General features: G+C 40.1%; 1 protein-coding gene across 5 annotated transcripts in view; it reads left to right on the top strand.

The window, feature by feature from the left end:
• Positions 1-18,998, top strand: part of SLC17A5 (solute carrier family 17 member 5) — a 52,841-nt gene extending 33,843 nt beyond the window's left edge. For 3 of the 5 annotated variants that reach the window (XM_003986312.5, XM_045057745.1, XM_019830866.3), the window contains 2 exons: positions 11,094-11,184; positions 14,989-16,348. In XM_003986312.5, the coding sequence (XP_003986361.1) occupies positions 11,094-11,184; positions 14,989-15,126 (229 nt within the window). In that variant the 3' untranslated portion in view covers positions 15,127-16,348. Of the gene's footprint in view, positions 1-11,093; positions 11,185-14,988; positions 16,349-18,857 lie in introns of those variants that run through there. The other 2 variants (XM_023254143.2, XM_045057743.1) reach the window with 2 other exon arrangements.
• Positions 18,999-19,810: the final 812 nt, after the last annotated feature.

Here is a 19,810-nt window from a genome sequence, read left to right as displayed (position 1 = left end):
TATGAGGCCCTGACCTAGTCAAATCCACTCACACAACAAACATGTCTGGGGTTCCTACTATACATTGAGCACAATATACATGATGCTAGTAGAAAATAACACCCAGCTCCTACTTGCAAGGAGATTAGTCTAGTTCAGGAAATAAGCAGTTAAAAAAAAATTAAACAATTGTAATATATTATGATAATTAATTCTTTTGACAAGTACTTATCAAATGCCTGCCAAGTACCAGTCATAACAGACACAGCCCTGACCTGTGAAACTTTTAGAAACATAAGGCTCACAAATAAAAAAGTTTTTGAAGAAAAGATGAGAGAATATAATAGAGAGATATAATGTGGATCAAGGAGTAAGGGAAGGTTTCTCTGAGGAAATGATATTTAAGCTAAAATCTGAGCAATGAGTAAGAAGAAGTTAGCCAGGCAAAAAAGGAGTAGTATTCCTGACAGAATTTACATAAGTAGAAAAAGAAATTGGTGTGTGTCTTAGTCTGATTGGGCTGCCATAACAAAATACCATAGACTGGGTGGCTTAAACAACAGACGTTTATTTTCTCACAGTTCAGTGTCCAAGATCAGGATGCCAGCATGGTTAGTTTCTTGTGAGAACTCTCCTTCTGGTTTGCAGATGGGCTGCTTTTTGCTGTGTGCTCACGTGGCCTTTCCTCAGTGTGTCTGTGCATGTGTACAGACAGAGAAAGAACCCCAGTGTCTCTCACTCTTCAATTAAGGGTGCCAGACCTATCAGATTGAGGCCCCATCCTTATGACCTCATTTGACCTTTATCATCTGAAAGCCCTGTCTCCAGGGGCGCCTGGGTGGCGCAGTCGGTTGGGCATCCGGCTTCAGCCAGGTCACGATCTCGCGGTCCGCGAGTTCGAGCCTCGCGTCGGGCTCTGGGCTGATGGCTCAGAGCCTGGAGCCTGCTTCTGATTCTGTGTCTCCCTCTCTCTCTGCCCCTCCCCCGTTCATGCTCTGTCTCTCTCTGTCCCAAAAATAAATAAACGTTGAAAGCCCTGTCTCCAAATATAGGGTTAAGCCTTCAACATATGAATTTGGGACACACATTCAATCTATAACTGTGTATTTCAGCCAACTGAGAGAAGGTCATTTGTAGCAGAGATGCAGAGAAGAAAGCCACTGGAGAGTAAGCAGGAGCCTATAGTAAGCATTTTATATTGTATCCCGAACAAATAGGAAATGACATCCTCTGCTCTGTTTTTTAAGATCACTCTTGTATGGATAAGAGTACAAGTAGAAGAAACCAGTTAGGAAGCTATTGCAGCAACCCAGATAAAAAGTGATAGGGTATAATAGGAGATATAAAGAAGTAGATGGAGGGGCGCCTGGGTAGCTCAGTCAGTTGAGCATCTGACTCTTGATTTCAGCTCAGGTCATGATCTCACAGTCATGAGATGGAGTCCCATGTCGGGCCACACACTGGGCATGGAGCCTGCTTAAGATTCTCTCTCTATCTCTCCCCCAGCGCCGCCCCCCCCCCGCCCCCGCCTCCAACTCATGTACTCTCTAAAAAAAAAAAAGAATAAAAAAGAAGTAGATGGATTTGGGATGATTTGTAAACACAATAGGTGGGACTTGACAATAGATTAGACCTGAAGAGTGAGGAGAAGATATCAAGGATGTTGATTTCCAGGTTTTTTTTTTTTTAATTTTTTTTTCAACGTTTATTTATTTTTGGGACAGAGAGAGACAGAGCATGAACGGGGGAGGGGCAGAGAGAGAGGGAGACACAGAATCGGAAACAGGCTCCAGGCTCTGAGCCATCAGCCCAGAGCCTGACGCGGGGCTCGAACTCCCGGACCGTGAGATCGTGACCTGGCTGAAGTCGGACGCTTAACCGACTGCGCCACCCAGGCGCCCCTGAAGTTTGTTATTAATAGGTCAATGACTTTTTGCCACATGTAGAGATGTGCCTGCCCCCTAAAATTGGGCAATTATTCTGTTGTGAAACACTGATAAAGTATTCAAGTTCCTATTTTTTGTACCAAGAGAATATTTGAGAAAATGTTAGACTAAAATGTAATATTGGTAAAGCAAAATTATTAATTTCCTAAAGGAGTAAGTGCTTGTGTTTTAAAATTGTTATGTGAACTCTTTTTAGGACTTAACACAAGGAATTAAAGATGTTTATGACTCTTCAATTATGAGTTATAATTTGTAGCTTTGTAAGTTAATTTAATATATATATATAAGTTTAGGGGCGCCTGGGTGGCGCAGTTGGTTAAGCGTCCGACTTCAGCCAGGTCACGATCTCGCGGTCTGTGAGTTCGAGCCCCGCGTCGGGCTCTGGGCTGATGGCTCAGAGCCTGGAGCCTGTCTCCGATTCTGTGTCTTCCTCTCTCTCTGCCCCTCCCCCGTTCATGCTCTGTCTCTCTCTGTCCCAAAAATAAATAAATGTTGAAAAAAATTAAAAAAAAAAAAAAAAGACAAGAGTTGCCTTGAGGGAGAAGGTAGAATGACAAGTGATCCCAAGAGTGGATCGTGGCAAACACTTAGGAGAAAGAGGGGAAATAACCAAAGAAGGAAACTAAAGAGGAGCAAGAGAGAGATAGAAAGAAAATCAAGAATAAGGTGTCAAGGAAGCCAAGACCACCCAGTTTTCAATTCAAGAATGGGCTCTGGGTTAGAGATAAAGATTTAAGAGTCATTGACATATGAGTAGTAAATGAGGCCATGGAATCAGATAAAATTACTCAAGAGACAGTGATGAAAACCTTGGGAATTCATCAAAAGATAGAAGAACCTGATGCAAGGGTAATTGAGGAGAAGTGAGCAGAGAAGGAGAAGGAAAATAAGTAGAGATCAGGATCCCCAAAGAGAGAGCTTGATCGACAGTGTCAGATGCCACAGAGAAGTCAAGTAAAACAAGAATGAAAATGTTCCTCCCGGGGCACCTGGGTGGCTCAGTCGGTTAAGCGTCCGACTTCGACTCAGGTCATGATCTCATGGTCTGTGGGTTCGAGCCCCGCGTCAGGCTCTGTGCTAGCAGCTCGGAGCCTGGAGCCTGCTTCAGATTCTGTGTCTCCCTCTCTCTCTGACCCTCCCCTGTTCATGCTCTGTCTCTCTCTGTCTCTCTGTCTCAAAAATAAATAAACATTAAAAAAAAAAAAAAGAAAATGTTCCTCCCCAGATGAAGATGTTCATTAAACATTTTGGTGAAAATGCTTCTGGGGAACAAGAAGAAGGAAGCTAGGCTGCAGTGACTTAAGGAATGAATGGAAAGATAAGGTGAAGACAGTCAAGATAAAGCAGTGATTTTGAAAGTGTGATCCTTAGCCCATCTATATCAAAATCATCAAGAGTGCTTGTTAAAAATAAAGCAGAATTCTTGGTCGCAGGAATAGGGAATCTGCATTTTGTTGCTCCTCTGGGTTGTCTTTATGGACCTTAAAATTTGAGAACTACTGCCAATAAACAACTATTTCAAAACAACTATGAAGAGAAGGAGGAAAAGCTAAAGATGGGCATATATTGGTGGATGATTGTTTGAGTTGTTTTTTTTTTTTTTTAAGATGAAAGAGACCCAGGCTGTTAATATTGCTGAGAAAAAAAGTTCAATCAACAGTGAAAGATTAAAGCTAAAAGGAAGAAGTAACAATGACTAGTTGGTAGAAATCAGGAAGGAATGAGATTCAGAGTCCAAGTGGAGGGATTAGCTTTCAAATGAGAAGAAACAGAAGGTAGTAAAGAGGATTTCCTTAAAGAAGAGTTTTGAGGTGAGATGAGAACTTGAGAATTGTAGTGGTTTAAAATATGCCCACAAATTCCACACCTCTCCTTTTGAAAGAAAGAGTCTATTTCCCCTCCCCTTGAGTGTGGACTGGATTTAGTGACTTGTTTCTGATGAATATGGCAAAAGTAATGGCATCTGACTAGGTCAAAAAAGGCATTACTGCAACTTCTTTGCTTTCTGTCTCAGATGATTCAACTGTAATGTAGGGAGGACACTTAGGGGCCCTGTGGCAAGACCCACATCGGGGGGAACTGAGACTATCGCCAGCAGTGACATAAGTGAGCTTAGAAGTGGATCCTCGGGGCACGCTTGGGTGTCTCAGTCGGTTAGGCATCCGACGTCAGCTCAGGTCATGATCTCACTGTTTGTGAGTTCAAGCCCCGCAACGGGCTCTGCCTGGCAGCTCAGAGCCTGGAGCCTGCCTCAGATTCTGTGTCTCCCCCTCTCTCCCTGACCCTTCCCCACTCGCACCCTCTCTGTCTCTCTCAAAAATAAACATAAAAAGATGTTTTTTTAAAGAAGTGGATCCTCTGGCCCCAGTCCAGTCTTCAGGTAACTGCAGCCCCAGTCAACATGATTGGGGGATTCTGAGCCAGCTAAACCACTTCTATATTCCTGACCCACAGAACCTGTGAGATGATAAATATTTGTTGTCCGAAGTTGCTAAGTTTGAAGTAATTTATAGTGCAGCAGTAGATAACTAATTGAAAAATCTTAACTGTTCGTCTTTGATTTCTTTTTGACATGGGAGTCAGGTTCATTGCTGAGACTAAGAAAGAAGACAGGTGGAATAAAAGACTTGAGAATCATAAAAGTTCGAACTAACTACCCAGGAAAATCGTCACTAAGAACTCATTGAAGGGATTTTTGCCATTGATGAGGATAAGCTGTGATTGGAGATGAATTTTTACTCTATTTTACAGAGATGTTCTTTCAGTGGTGTTCAGCAGCCCAAGTGTAGTATTAAAATTAGGCTGTTGGATTGGTCTAAGCTTGAAATTTTAACAAGCTGAGGGCTGATGAACACTCAAAGGGATATGGGAATTGAGAATTTGGGCACAAAAGATGTCTAATTCAGGCTGGCTGAACAGCAAAATCTATTGATTCGCTTTAGTGTAAAGTCCAGAGACATCTGGCTTCAGGAAAGAGTTTACATCAGCTGTCCACTAATATTACCAAAAACTCCTTTCTTTTCCACTCTCTAACTTTCGTAATAGTTTTAAAAAACTATAAGGCTGGGTATGCTTGTAAAATCACACAATGAAATAATTGCCAGTAACAACCAGAATTACATCCTTCTTTCTTTACATCAGTCAAGAAAGAAAAGGATTGGGGACCCTGGGTGGCTCAGTGTGTTAAGCCTCTGATTCTTGATTTTGGCTCAAGTCATGATCTCGTGGTTTGTGGGTTCGAGCCCTGCATCTGCACTATCTTAGGATTCTCTGTCTCTCTCTCTCTCTCTCTATCCCTCAAAATAAATAAACATTTAAAGAAGAAGAAAAAAGGAAAAGATATTTTCCTCTCTCCACCATGGAAGTTAAGTCCTAGGCTTCATTTTGACTGAACTAAACCAAATCCCATATTCATCCCCTGAGCCACTCCTATGGCCAAGGGAATACCATTTGACTTTAGGACAGTTAGCACCCACTCTAAAGTTAGAGGTGAGAGTCGATGTTCCCCATAGCTCATGGGAATGGATACAGAGAAGGCCATTGGTAACACTCACCACGCACAAAGAACTCATTTTGAAGATGAAGAAACTCAGGTACAGAGGACTTATATGGCTTCCAAAGTCACAGCTAGTAAATGGCAGACTTGAATTTAGGTCTCAACAGCATAGTCCAGGGATCTTTCTGCTACATCATTGTCTCTCAAAAATCTTAAAAATTGGTCACTGCCTAATAGTTATTTTGAGAACTCAGGGAAAAGAACTCATAGCCAAGAACAGACATATTCTGGTTGCCTCAGTTTATGTGAGTTTATTATAAAATTAAGTAAATAAATATGAGAAGTAAAAATTGTAAGGAACATAAAATTGGTTCACCAGCCAGCTAGCCAGAAAGAAGGCAGGAAGCTACCCACTCCATTTCACGGAGCTGAAATGTAGTTCAGGATTCATCAGGTGCCCTCCATCCATCAGAAGCTCTGGAATCTGGCAGGAGCTTCTGGGAAGGAAAAAAACCAAATATACATGGTACCTACCTTGTAAGATTGTTGTGAAAAAAATAGAACACACATACATTCACATATATACTTAGCTCATAATGTAGTAAGTGTACCTGGACATAATGCAATAAACTATTATTTTCTGGCAAACTTTGAGTCAGGTGCCATGACCAGAGTCACAAATCAATCCAAGTAAAATATTAAAGGGATGACTGGTAAGCTCTTAGAAAAGAAAATATTGATTACTAACGAGATAACATTAGATCACTAACAGTCAAAATAGCAAAGTGGTCTGATTTCTCAACATTTCTAGCCTCAGACGTAAAGAGAATACAGTATATTTAGTATATTAGGATTTCAACTAGATCTCCCATGATAATCCTTTTGGATAGGATGGAAAAGATGAATTGGTTGTACAATTAGGTAGATGTGTAATTACTACATTTCAGTGTCATAGCATGCTGACTAATGGATCTAGTCATTTAACAAACACTGTGCCAGGCCCTGTACCAAATGTTGAAGACACAAACATGAAAGTAACATGGCCCTTGTTTGCATCTGTGTAAGCTTCTGCTGGCGTGGAGGGTCATAAAATCATGTCCTGAAGCATATACTGGATGTTGTGCAGGCAGGATCCCAGAACTGGGCTTCAAGCATCAGATGAATGGCTAAATTTCACATCTGTTCGAGCCCTGGCATTTTGTGAGTCATAAGTCAAAAAAGACATGTATCTAGATATAGTATGAAACTAAACAGTTTAGTAACATAAGTGATACCAACAAATAGTTGTAGAAGTTAGAAGAGTGGTAAGTACATGTAAGCACCAGATTTGTGGTTGTGATCAACATATGTATGTATATGAACAACATATGTAACTTTTAAAAGTATATAGCTGTACAAATGTAATGTCATCAAAGTCAAAATTATCCCTCCCCCCCTTATATTTTGATTCAACCCCTCAGATGAGCTTTCCAACTAGAATTTCTTGATTCAAAGGATACTAGCTGTTTCTGGTTCTCCACCTCTTGGTTAACTGGGGGATTATATATTTTATGACCATGATGTTGCTTAGCTCCTTTTTCTTTGGTAACAGCTGAGTGTCTGTCCATGCACAGGGAAGCGCTCTGATAGTTAGAACAGGAACAGTTGAGGACCACAGACTTTTAAGCATTCAGCACTGGAGCTTATGGTAAAAAATTAAGCATGAGAGAACTGGCATTCCCTACAGATTGAATTCAGTGACGACTATGTTGTTAAGAAGGCAATGTTATAGATTTTAACCTTGTAATATTAAGTACTGATTTGGAATCAGACAAATTGGGTAACATTTTACAATCTTTCTTCATCTGTAGAAAGGAGATATCAATCCCTACCTCATGGAGTAGATTTTACTATTAAAATGGGATATATATAAAATACTTAGAGCCATACCTGAGATGAGGTTTTTGAATAAACATGTATATAACATACACATGTGTTCATGGTATTTTCTAAGCCTTTTCTTCTATAGAATGAGATAGAGATTTTCTATGAATGATTTTGTTGCCCAGATATCGGGGAATCGGATAGATTTCTAACTGTTAATCCCATTGCATTCTAGTATTCCACCACCACAGAATCCAGACTGAGTCTGTACAACATGTTTTTTTCCAAATAGCCATCAATCTTTCATGGCCCTTCCTGGCCAAGTGTAATAGAAATACCTGAATGAGTTTCTTGGTGCTGACATTTAGAATTTCACAGCATTCATCTGCACTTAATATCTGTCACTGAAAAGGCCTGGCAGCATTACAGTCAGTTCCTCCTACTGGCAAGGTGTTAATGGTTTTAAAAAAAAAAAAAAAAAAAAAACAGGTTCTGCCAAGCCTGGTTAATTTAAGATACATTCCCTACAGGGCGTAAGCTAAAAAGACCTGTGCCATATGCTTTCGTTATTGTATCCACTATGAATGAGTTTTGAACATAAAAATGTTTGATAGTTGTAGATAATTTAATTCAGTTCAGCAGGATGTTTTATTTAGGCACTGTATTAGTCAACTCAAACTGCCATTCAAAATGCCATATACCAGGTAGCTTAAAAAATAGAAGTTTATTTGCTCACAGTTCTGGAAGCTGGAAGTCCAAGATCAGGGTACCAGCATAGTCAGGTTCTGGCGAGAGCTCTTTTCCTTGCTTACAGCCACCTTCTCTCAGTGTCTTCACATAGCCTTTCCTTGGTAAATACTCACAGAGATAGAGCGATTTCTCTTTCTTCCTCTTCTTATAAGGCCACTAATCCTATTGGGTTAAGACCCTACACTTACTTAACCTTGATAACCTCCTAAAAACCATATCTCCAAGAACAGTCATAATGGGGGGTTAGGCCCTCAACATACGAATTTTGGGATGACACAGTTCAACCCACAGTAGGCACTTGTCCATATCCAAAATGGAGAGAGGAATTTCAGATTCGTCATCTGCAACCAAGATACTGAGGATCCTAAATACTAACAAATCTTAGTATCCCACAATAAGACTACATGAACTAATAAATTTCAAGCTTCTTTAATTTGGACCAGAATTTTATTTTATAATAACACTGATTATTTCATGAAAAATTAAAAGCTCTAGTTGGACTTTGTATATACCTAGATGATTCTTATGAAAAATAAATTAATAAATGCCATTTACTTAGTTAACCAATTTTTAACTCCATCACCACCTTTAAATTTTCTTGCTAAAAAATCAAAGCTGAATCTAATGCACCCTCTGTGATCTAGAGTCTAGATACTATCAGTATACAGGAAATACTGGGAATGTAAGATTATGCTAAATGATGTCTCAGGAATGCAGTCTACAAATATAGAACATAGCACTGACTGTCTGTATGACAAAATCCCAGTTTCTTCAATTAAAAAGAGAGCAATAAAAAATGAATAAACTATTGATACACATAACAATTGGGATGTTTAGCAAGCCTAGTATATAATTTAAAAGACTATATGCTGTGTGATTCCATTCGTATGAAATTCCTGATCAGGAGTCAGCATCCTTTGAAGCCAATGTCCAAGAGAGGTACTAGTCTCTGTAAGACAAAGCTCCAGTATTCAGTGCAGCCAGTGCCCCAGGGATCCATGGACAGAGCCTGAAACAATTGTGGGTCACATACCACTTCTCTGGTTGGCATGAATGAGCATGTATGTAGTGGCCCTGCAAAAACTAAAAGGGAATAAAACACCGGACAGAAAGAGTGTGGATTTCAGATACTGAGTATAATATGAGTAGAGATAATTAACAGGAATGAGCATACCAGATGTGAGCAGCTGGAGTGAGAGCTGTCTGAATCTGAAGTTAGGTATTGTAGACTACTAGGTAATAAGGCAAGGCTGGGTAGATGGACCAGGGCCAGACCACTGCCAATCAGGCAAAAGATTATAGTCTTTTTAGGGTAAGCATTAAATCATCCTTGTAAGTTTTCGAATAGAGATGACCTGGCAAATTATGATTATTCAAATTAAAGCTTATACATTCTGAGAGGCAGCTCAACCTAATGTAAAATGTCCTTTAAAATGTTTATTCCAGTAAGTTCCGTTTCTTGACCGAGTGCTAGCAACATGGTTGTGTTCACTTTGTAAAAATTCATCAAGCTCTACACTTACAATTTTTACATATTTCCATGTGTATGTTATACTCAAAACTAATATTTTAGTACATTTGGTGGGTTGTGGGGGATCTTGTGTGGTACCACCAAATATGTTACATGTATACATCGATGAACCCATGAATGATAAGGGAAATAATCTATCACTAACTGGCCCAAGGTTACATAGATGGTCAATGGTAGAACTGGGGGGTCACAAATCTTTAGGTCTCCTGATTATCAGTCCAATATAACTTTTTTTTCCATGTTTATTTATTTTGGGGGTGGGGGGCGGGCAGGGGAGAGCCAAGAAGACGGGAGAGAGAGAGAATCCAAGCAGACTCAGCACTGTCAGCACAGAGCCCGTCATGGGGCTCGAACTCACAAGCCATGAGATCATGACCTGAGCTGAAGTCAAGAGCCAGATGCTTAACCAACTGAGCCACCCAGGTGCCCCAACATGACTTCTTTTTAGAAAATGATAAGCATTTCATTTAGCCTTCCTCAGTCTACATACATTCTTTATGTATTGGAGAAGTCAGCAGATCACTAGTGTTTCCCAAATACAAGCAGGAATTCTTTCTTTAAAGATTTGCACCTAAACAAAGGTGAGAATATCTGACTCCTCTAAGCTTTACCCTTAAAATAAATCAACTTTTTCTGTGTTTATTAAAAAAGCATTTTTGCAGCACCTGGGTGGCTCAGTCAGTTGAGCAACTGACTCTTGATTTTGGCTCAGGTCATGATCTCGCAGTTTGTGAGATTGAGCCCTGTATAGGTCTCCTGAACTGATAGCATGGAACCTGCTTGAGATTCTCTCTCTCTCTCTCTCTCTCTCTCTCTCTCTCTCTCTCTCTCTCAAGATAAATAAACTTTTTAAGAAATGCGTTTTTTTTGTTACACACACACACACACACACACACACACACACAATGTATACCAAACTTGTCTACTTCTGGGATAGTGTGTAAGGACTTAGCTATAAGCAGATACATTATAAGCAGAACAAGTAAGCTATAGAATTATATGTTAAATATTATCTCATTTCTCTAATAATATTAGAAATACATACATATGAACAAAAATAATTAGGATAATTACCAAAGTGTTAATGTTGATTATCTCTATATGAAAGGACTATAGGTAATTTTATTTTCTTCTTAATTTGTTTCAAATTTTCAACACTGAAATAGATTTTGTAACCAAGAAATAATTTTTTTTTACTAAAAAACCTTAAGATGTATCAAGCTTCCTATCTAATATAGTCATGTATAAAAATCAATCTCAACACTTTTCTAAATCACTATAAAAAGGATCATTTTAGTGGCTTGCATTCCCCTATATAATGTTAGAATGCTAATTAACTATTGAAATGCAAATTTTTCGCCAGCTAAATATATTCAAAATACATTCAGTCCAACTTAGTAAGACATTTCATTTAGACATAAAATTTCACAAGAATACAGCGTATTCTGGAAATAGTACAGCTATCTATTGAAAGAAACTACTTAAATGTATAACACAATAATAAACCTCTATGAAAATGTTTCTGCAGGTATGCTGGTATCCTCCTGGGCATCACAAATACATTTGCCACTATTCCAGGAATGGTTGGACCTGTCATTGCTAAAAGTCTGACCCCTGATGTAAGTAGATAATTTGCTTATAAACTACAAAGGTCTACATAGTTCATTTGAACCTGCACATCTGTGTCAAAGTCGAGTGTATTTTAATTAAGAGTAAAATTCTGAATATTTATTCTTTCTTTTTTTACTTTTTTTTTTTTAATGTTTATTTATTTTTGAGAGAGAGAGACAGAGCATGGGGCGGGGGGGCAGGCAGAAAGGGAGACACAGAATCCAAAGCAGGCTTCAGGCTCTGAGCTGTCAGCACAATGCCCGATGCAGGGCTCAAACCCAAGAACCATGAGACCATGACCTGAGCCAAAGTTGGAGCCCAACTGACTGAGCCACTCAGGCACCCTTGAGTGTTTATTCTTATGAAATTCCTTGTATCAACAAAAAGCTAAATGCCCTAATGGATAGGGAAGTCTATTTTCAAAGAACACTCTTTGGATTTTAGAACAACAGAACTAAATTCAATGAAAATGTAGCTGACACCACACATGTACTTCGAAGTCATGATTTTATACAGTATCTTGTGTCTTTGGTTTGAACAAATAAAAATTGTTTGTTTATGTAAAATTATTCAAGAAGTGGGTCCACAAAGGTGAGAGAGATGTCAGGAGGTCATGTGCAAATGAATAAATATCAGGTGAAATGACAAATACTGACAGAAGCAGAAGACTTGTGAAGACATGATAGGTAACTTCACATATTGAAGGACTACCACACAAAAGATGGTGACTTATTCTCAGCAGTTCCACAAAGACGGATGGAGAGAAGTAATGAGGACACAACAGGAAAACTTCCTGCTTAACGCTGTCTACTATATGGAATGGGCTACCTTATGAGTTAGTGAGCCCTGAAATAGTCAAACATGGATTGAACAGGCATTTCTTTTTTTTTTTTTTAATGTTTATTCATTTTTTGAGAAAGAGAAAGAGTGCAAGAGAAGAAGGGCAGAGAGAGGGGGAGACACAGAATCCGAAGCGGGCTCCCAGCTCTGAGCTGTCAGCAGAGAGCCCGATATAGGGCTCAAACTCACGAGCCATGAGATCATGACCTGAGCCGAAGTCAGACACTCAACCAACTGAGCCACCCAGGCGCCCCTGTTAAGATTTTTTTTATTAAAATTTTTCTAATGTTTATTTTTGAGAGAGAGAGACATAGACGGAGTATGAGTGGGGGAGGGGCAGAGAGAGGGGAGACACGGAATCCGAAGCAGGCTCCAGGCTCTGAGCTGTCAGCACAGAGCCTGACACGGGGCTTGAACGACTTACTGTGAGATCATGACCTGAGCTAAAGTCGAACACTCAACCGACTGAGCCACCCAGGTGCCCCTAAGTAGGCATTTTTGAGTGCTTATTAATATGCCAGATACTGAGGATCCAAAGGCAAAATGACAAGCTTCTATGCTTGAGAAACTCATCATTTAGAGATTATATGTAATCAAATAAAGTACAGTATGGCAAATGCTGCAGAAAAAAAAAATGTGTGCAGAGTGCTGTGGGTACAGGGGAGAGAACACGCAGTCTGTGGAGAAGGAGCCCTAGAGGAGTGGATGGGGTGCAGGAAGGGCACTGAGCCCTCCAGGGGCCCAAGGCTGGTCTGGCCTCGAGCAGGGAGGCAGCATGGCGCCACATCAGTAAGCAGAGACTCGGCCCTGTAAAAGTTGCCCACACATGCAAGAAATAAAAATCAGTGACCTCCAACTCCAGTTTTCTACTGTTTAAAACAATGTAACACCTGATGAAATATATTCTTCAAGACGCTAACTCTAAATGTGTAAAAGAGACTTAATTCTTTGTCTCTGTAATCAAATTAACACCATCTAATCCTTAGAATTTCAGAATACGCTTACAAACTTTTTTATTGCCAAATATACTGATTTCAGACTTATATGTGTTCACCACAGTGTTCCTATTTCTTGTCTGCTCCCACCATTTCTAATTCCCTACTTGAATGAATCGGTGCCTCCTCATTACTGTTTTCTCTCATTTAATAGGAAGGGATGTTGAGGGGCACCTGGGTGGCTCAGTCAGTTAAGTGTTCAAATTTAGTCAGGTCATGATCTCACAATAAGTGGTTCAAGCCCCGTGTTGGGCTGTGTGCTGACAGCTCGGAGCCTGTGCCTGCTTCAGATTGTGTCCCTCTCTCCCTGACCCTCCCTTGCTTATACTCCTGTCTCTCTCTCTCTCTCTCTCTCTCTCTCTCTCTCTCCTCCCCACCCCCTCCCTCTCTCCCTCTCCCACCCTCCCTCCCTCTCTCAAAAAATAAATAAATGTTGAAAAAAATTTTTTTAAATAGGGATGTTGGGAAAGTTTTTTTTTCCCCTAAAATTCTGTGTCTCGTTATAGACACATCAAAAAATATATAATATATATGGACACATCAGAAACGTTTAACCTTATCTTCATGGAGCATTGTGGCACACACAAACTTAAGTCAACATACTACCATGTATTAATTTTACTTATTATGGATAATTGTAGCATTTCTGCTAGGGAAATCTGGATTCTTCAATTAAAGTCTTGAATGTAAAGTGGGAACTGAACTGAATTTTGGATATGCTATCATAGCATTTGTTTAATGTTATTAAAAGGATATTTTTTAAGAGGAAAAACACATATTTGCCTTTACAATTGTAATTGCTCACAATTAAAAAGTACTGCACTGCCTCAAAAACTTTGTGGAATGAGTCAAGTACAAATAAAAACCACATTGTTCACATACTAAATAGTTACTAAATTTTACAATGAATTTCTAAGATTTTTCTTCCCCAAATACATGCATCTCAGATAAGTATAACTTAACAGCAGAGTGCTTTCTTTCTCCATGATTTTCCTTTTTTCCTAAATGAATGACCTCATACTAGCCTCCTAGTGCCTTTCTTTTTTCTTTCCCGTTACCAGTTCCACCACTTGTTTTTTCTTTTTTAAATGCTGCAAATGTAGCATTCTGGTTAGACTGACATTGCAAAATCCAAAAAGTGGTTGTAAGTTAGTCACATGACCCAGAAATTAGCTAACTGCCTAATGTTTTTATACCACTGGATTATACACTGAACAATTGTGTTTTGTTGATCTCTTAACTGGCAAATCCCACACGTGTCCTGTTTTGTGTGCCATTCAAGAACTCTGTGTGCCAGGCCTCAAACTTGAACTTCAAAGTTCATCTTAACTCATCCTTACTTGATCTGCCCTTTATACCTCCACCTGAGAACTTGGGAGATGAGTACTTTCCTAGCAATGCATGTGGAAAGACATGCCACACGTTTTATTTTGAGTAAGCTTTTTATTGAAGCATTACAGTATTTAAAAAATACAAAATCCTAAGCATACAGTTGGATGAATTTTCACAAAGTTAATAACTGGTGTAACCAGCTCCCAGTCAAGAAACAGAACGTTACCTCTCGTGCAAAGCCTCCAGGTACTCTTCGCTGCCATTCCCCCATCTCCCTACCAAGAGGAGCCTCTACTCTGACTTTTAACACTATAGATTATAGTTTTGTGTGTGTGATTTTGAGCTTTTATATAATGGAATGTTATATAAAACCGTCCCTCAATACGTGCTCTTTTATGTCTGGCTTCTTCCACTTAACGTTTTGTTAGTGAGGTGCATCGATGTTGTTGTAGCTCATTCATTTTCATCATGTATAGTATTCTGTTGAACAAATAGACCACATTTTTGCTGTGGACATTTGGGGTGTTTCCAGCATGGGGCTTTTATGATTAGCACTAGTGTTGTAACAGTCTTGTGACACCACCTTTTCTATAAAGTGGACTGTAAACAAAGTTCTTTTTCATCTGCATGTTTTCCTTTCTATAGAACACAATTAGCGAGTGGCAAACCGTTTTCTATATCGCTGCTGCTATTAATGTGTTTGGTGCCATTTTCTTCACGCTATTCGGCAAAGGTGAAGTGCAAAGCTGGGCTCTCAACGATCAACATGGACACAGAAACTGAAGCAACCAATAAATAATCCTGTCTCTATTAATGTATTTTTGTTGATCATGTAACCTAAAAGTGCCTTTGATATTTTAATGTGTATGCATTGTATGTATAAGAAAAAATTGTACTTGTATTAAATTTTTAAGGCTTGTAATCATGAAATGTCACAAGTTGCCAGATTAGTAAAATTAACTATTTTTAATTATTAATAACATGTATCCTGGAACTTACACTTGAGGGTCACGCATCTGGCTGTAAATCAGGTGATATAAAGGAGGGGAGTTGTGCTTATTCTTAAGGGCCATACATAAAGGAATGAGCTGAAGTGGACCCCTCTATACCTTTGCTTAATTAAACTAGGTAATAATTCTCAGGTCGTGGCAAACACCTGTTTTTGACCACTTTCCTCATAAGAATGAATTGTCGGCAGCAATCCCGGACACTTAGGTCTCAAACTGCAGCATCTCCACGGAGCTGCCAACCGCTGTATAATTTGGCCTGGCAACCAGGCTGAGGGAAGCATGCCCAGGCAGCCGCCGAGCATTCCCTCCCTGGCTTCAGGGACAGTGCCCAGCATTTATCAGAGGCAGCGCCCAAGACCAGGGTCAGCGCCAACCCTTCAGATGGCGTCCTTCCCCCGGGGGGCTCTTAACGTGTAGATAAAGCTGAGTAGACCCAGGCAGCAAGACCCGCCGCCGTGGTCTGACGCATCCTCACACTTCCCCCTCCCCAGCTCACTGGAATACGGCTTGGCATGTAACCTGCAAAAAGACGGTGTGATGCCCACTTAACCACAAACAATATCACCCTTGATTAGAACTACCTTCTCATGGATTAAAATAGAAATTTCCAACTCCTGTGTTCTATGGGCTTCCACAAGAATAATTTCTTAAAAAGTTTTTTTTAATTCTCACATTTTTTTCCATTTGACTACATGTAAGCTTCTGGCCTACAACCGGTGGTGTAATCATCCTTACTTCCGGCTCCTGAATCACATTTTCCAGTTTTTACCTGACCATCTTCCAGTGGTTTTTGAGCATGCTTCGAGGGCATTTATGTGATTTAGAACTTGATTTGTGTTTTTTTATGTTTGTTCAACACTACCTGTAACATTTTAACTGAAACTGTTTGATGTAATATGATGTGGATACATTTATTTTTAAATTTGTAAATAGCTTTAAGTTGCTATGGTGATATTTCTTTTATAAATCATCAAAATTAAACATTTTTGGATGGATTTTTGGATCTGGCAGTTCTATGGTCGCTTCTGGTGTCTAGAGTGGCTATTTTACATCTCTACCATCTTCCTCAAGCCACCAGTCTACCTCTAGGTGCCTCTGTGCCATCACCAAGCCAAGGCCCTCTGAGTGATCCAGCATTCGAAATCTTTGTTGCCCCCAACCTGCCCTTCCTAGTTCTGCAAAGGACCCGCTCTTCTCCCCAAAGGGTATGCCTACACCACAGACTGTATCCTCTCCTACCTCCTCTAAGACCTTGCTTCAGTAATTCCTCTGTAATTTCTGCTTCTTCAATCTCTACCTCTCTTCTTGTTCTTTTCCTTCTGTCTCAAGAACACTCAAGTCTTCTCTAGCCTTTAAAAACAAAAATACAGGGGTGCCTGGGTGACTCAGTTGGTTGAATGTCCAACTTCAGCTCAGGTCATGATCTCACGGTTAATGACTTTGAGCCCCACATCAGGCTCCCTGCTGTCAGTGCAGAGCCCTCTCTGGATCCTCTGTACCCCTCTCTCTCTCTCTCTGCCCCTCCCCTGCTCACGCACTCTCTCTCTTCCTCTCTCCCTCAAAAAATAAACATTAAAAAAAAAACCCAGGGGCGCCTGGGTGGCGCAGTCAGTTAAGCGTCCGACTTCAGCCGGGTCACGATCTCGGGGTCCGTGAGTTCGAGCCCCGCGTCGGGCTCTGGGCTGATGGCTCAGAGCCTGGAGCCTGTTTCCAATTCTGTGTCTCCCTCTCTCTCTGCCCCTCCCCCGTTCATGCTCTGTCTCTCTCTGTCCCAAAAATAAATAAAACGTTGAAAAAAAATTTTTTTAAATAAAAAAATACAAAAATAAAAAAATAAAAAAAAACCCATAAAATTCTCTGGAAACAAAAAAACACAGATACATACAGAATATCTTTACAATGATACTCAAGAAACTGGAGACAGGTTACCTCTGAAGCGAGAAAAATAGGCAACCAGGGGTAGGACAGAGAATTAGTTTTCCCTTTACCAAATGTGGCAGTATAACTGTTCAAATAAAACCATCACTTTAAAGAAACAAGAAACGAAACACCCGTTGCTCAAACTACTGTGTAATCACCACCAGGTTTTTAACTGCTCACCAGACATCCCCACTGGCTCTCTTCTCTACACTTAGGACTTTTGGAAATCCAACCTCTCTCCCTTAACCCCATCTCCAACAAAATCCACCACTTCCTTATTCTTGTTAGGAGCATTCTTCCTCCTCTGTCCTCTCCCACCCTACCCCCATACCAGTGTATAATTAACCACATGTCTTTTCCATTCCAGTTTTTCAAGTCTCTGGAATTTGTTTAAATCCCTCTCCCATCTTCTAAATAAGATCTCTGTGACTTTTGTTTCCACCTGAAATAAAAAAGTTTAAGTGGCCTTGAATCTGATCTTCTGCCCAACTTCCACCCATGCTGGGTCATTGGTCCCAACACATCTCATCTGCCTGATCAGGATGCTCCCCCCAGCTGAAGCCCCTAGCTCCCCTTACTAGCTGCCCAGTAAACCACCCAGCAGCCTACCCTCCTAACTCCTAGGCCCACCTGCTCCATCTCCCAGCACACATCCACCAGCTACATCCAGCTACAACTGCTTAACCCTTCCCCCATCTGCTCGCCATTTTTCCTCACCTCCATACCTTTACCAATTTCATTCCTTGGACCTGGAAAGTCACTCTTCGTCTCCACCTCCTTCATGACCCTTGACTTCCTACATTCTCCCTGACCTAGATGTGGTCTCTTCCTCCGATCCACTGAAACATCATATTATTTATCTTGAGTTTTTTCTATATTTTAAACTCAAGGACTCAGCCTCAGTTTTGAGGAAGAGGTCATTCATTCATTCAGCAAACAAGGATATCTACTCTTTCCTAGGCAATAAGGGTATACAGATATGCATTTGACACAGTCCTTTCTCTCCCTGCAGGCCTTCCTGAAGTCACTCCTTGGTCCCCTTTCTTCTGAATGGCCTTTTCTTTATAATACAGATGAATACTGTTCGTGGCCAATCTCCCTATTAGAGTCATCGCAAGCATCTTGATTTGATTCATCTCAGCATGGTCTCCCTTGTAACAATACATGCTTTGTCTTAATATTTTAGTTGCTTAATAAATGTTTAGTAAATCACCCTTTGGCTAAATGGGCTATACATCGAAATTTTCATCTCCTATGTTGTTCTTTTCAATATGTTCTTTTTCTCAAAAAACAAAGTGAAATAAACGTGCCAACACCAACACCTTTTAAAGAAGAAACGATAATGCTAACCTCAAAATAAGGTGTAAGTGGCAGTCATTGGTAAATGGTTTTGAAAGTATGTATTTGAGAATAGTTTAGTTCTGGATAAGCAAAATATTTCTGCCAGTTATGCAACAAATATTTATTGAGCATTCATTACAAGCAAGGCTTTGTTCTTGGCACCAGGGATACAACAGCGAGGAAAAGCAAATCCCTTCACTCATTGAGCTCCCATTGTGATTTATCAAACATTTTCCTTCATAGATTCCAGCCTTTGAAACCTTCCATGTAAAAACATCATTATCCACCCAACAATCAAATCCAGTGGAAATGAGTGTGCCGGCTAACCTTGAGAAACAGAGTTATGAAAGAAATGGAGACAAACACTGAAGTCAGCAGTTTGTATTAACCGTTGTAATGTCCTCGCTTCAGCCTGTTTCATTTTCAAGAAATCGGAAATAGACATGTTTGAATTTAGACCCTATTGCAAGGTAAATAATCTCTTCTCTAAGGGCAGTTTACCATTGTTCTAAATAAAACGCCCTCAACAGGAAAATATTAGTAAGAGTATTTAAATTTGAAGGCAGGAAGAGCACCATAGGAAGTGGCCTCGTTCGTCTCTGGAAAAGCACCAGTTACAGCCTAAGAGGCATAGACCTGGGGGTCAATGTCTAATTTCAGTTAAAGAATAAATTATCTCTCTCCTAGAAACGTAAATTAAGATGGATCACAAAGCCTTTTCAGATGCCTCTGCCTTTTAGAGTAATCATAAGCAGAAAAGACAAACATAAAAAGTTTGTGCTCTAAGAGAGTAATAGAGAAAACACTTTCTAGGGGCGCCTGGGTGGTTCAGTTGGTTGGGCATCCGGCTTCGGCTCAGGTCATGAACTCATGGACTGTGGGTTTGAGCCCTGCATCGGGCTCTGTGCTGACAGCTCAGAGCCTGGAGCCTGCCTTGGATTCTGTGTCTCCCTCTCTCTCTCTCTGCCCCTCCCCCACTTGCACTCTGTCTCTCTCAAAAATAAATGAACATTAAAAAATTTAAAAAAAGAAAAGAAAAGAAAACACTTCTAGAAGCTCCTGCTATGAAATGCTGTAAGTACACCCATTACTGAAAACAGAAGAAATGTAATAAATTTTCTGCCACCCTTTTTCATGTGCTTTGATGAGGAAAAACACTAGTAACTTTCCAAGCGCCTGTTTACTTTCACTTTATC

The sequence above is a fragment of the Felis catus genome, chromosome B2 (genome assembly GCF_018350175.1).
Source record: "Felis catus isolate Fca126 chromosome B2, F.catus_Fca126_mat1.0, whole genome shotgun sequence".
Taxonomy (NCBI): Eukaryota; Metazoa; Chordata; class Mammalia; order Carnivora; family Felidae; genus Felis; species Felis catus.
Note: the sequence above shows the minus strand (reverse complement) of the source record. Positions and strands in the feature narration are given on the sequence as shown.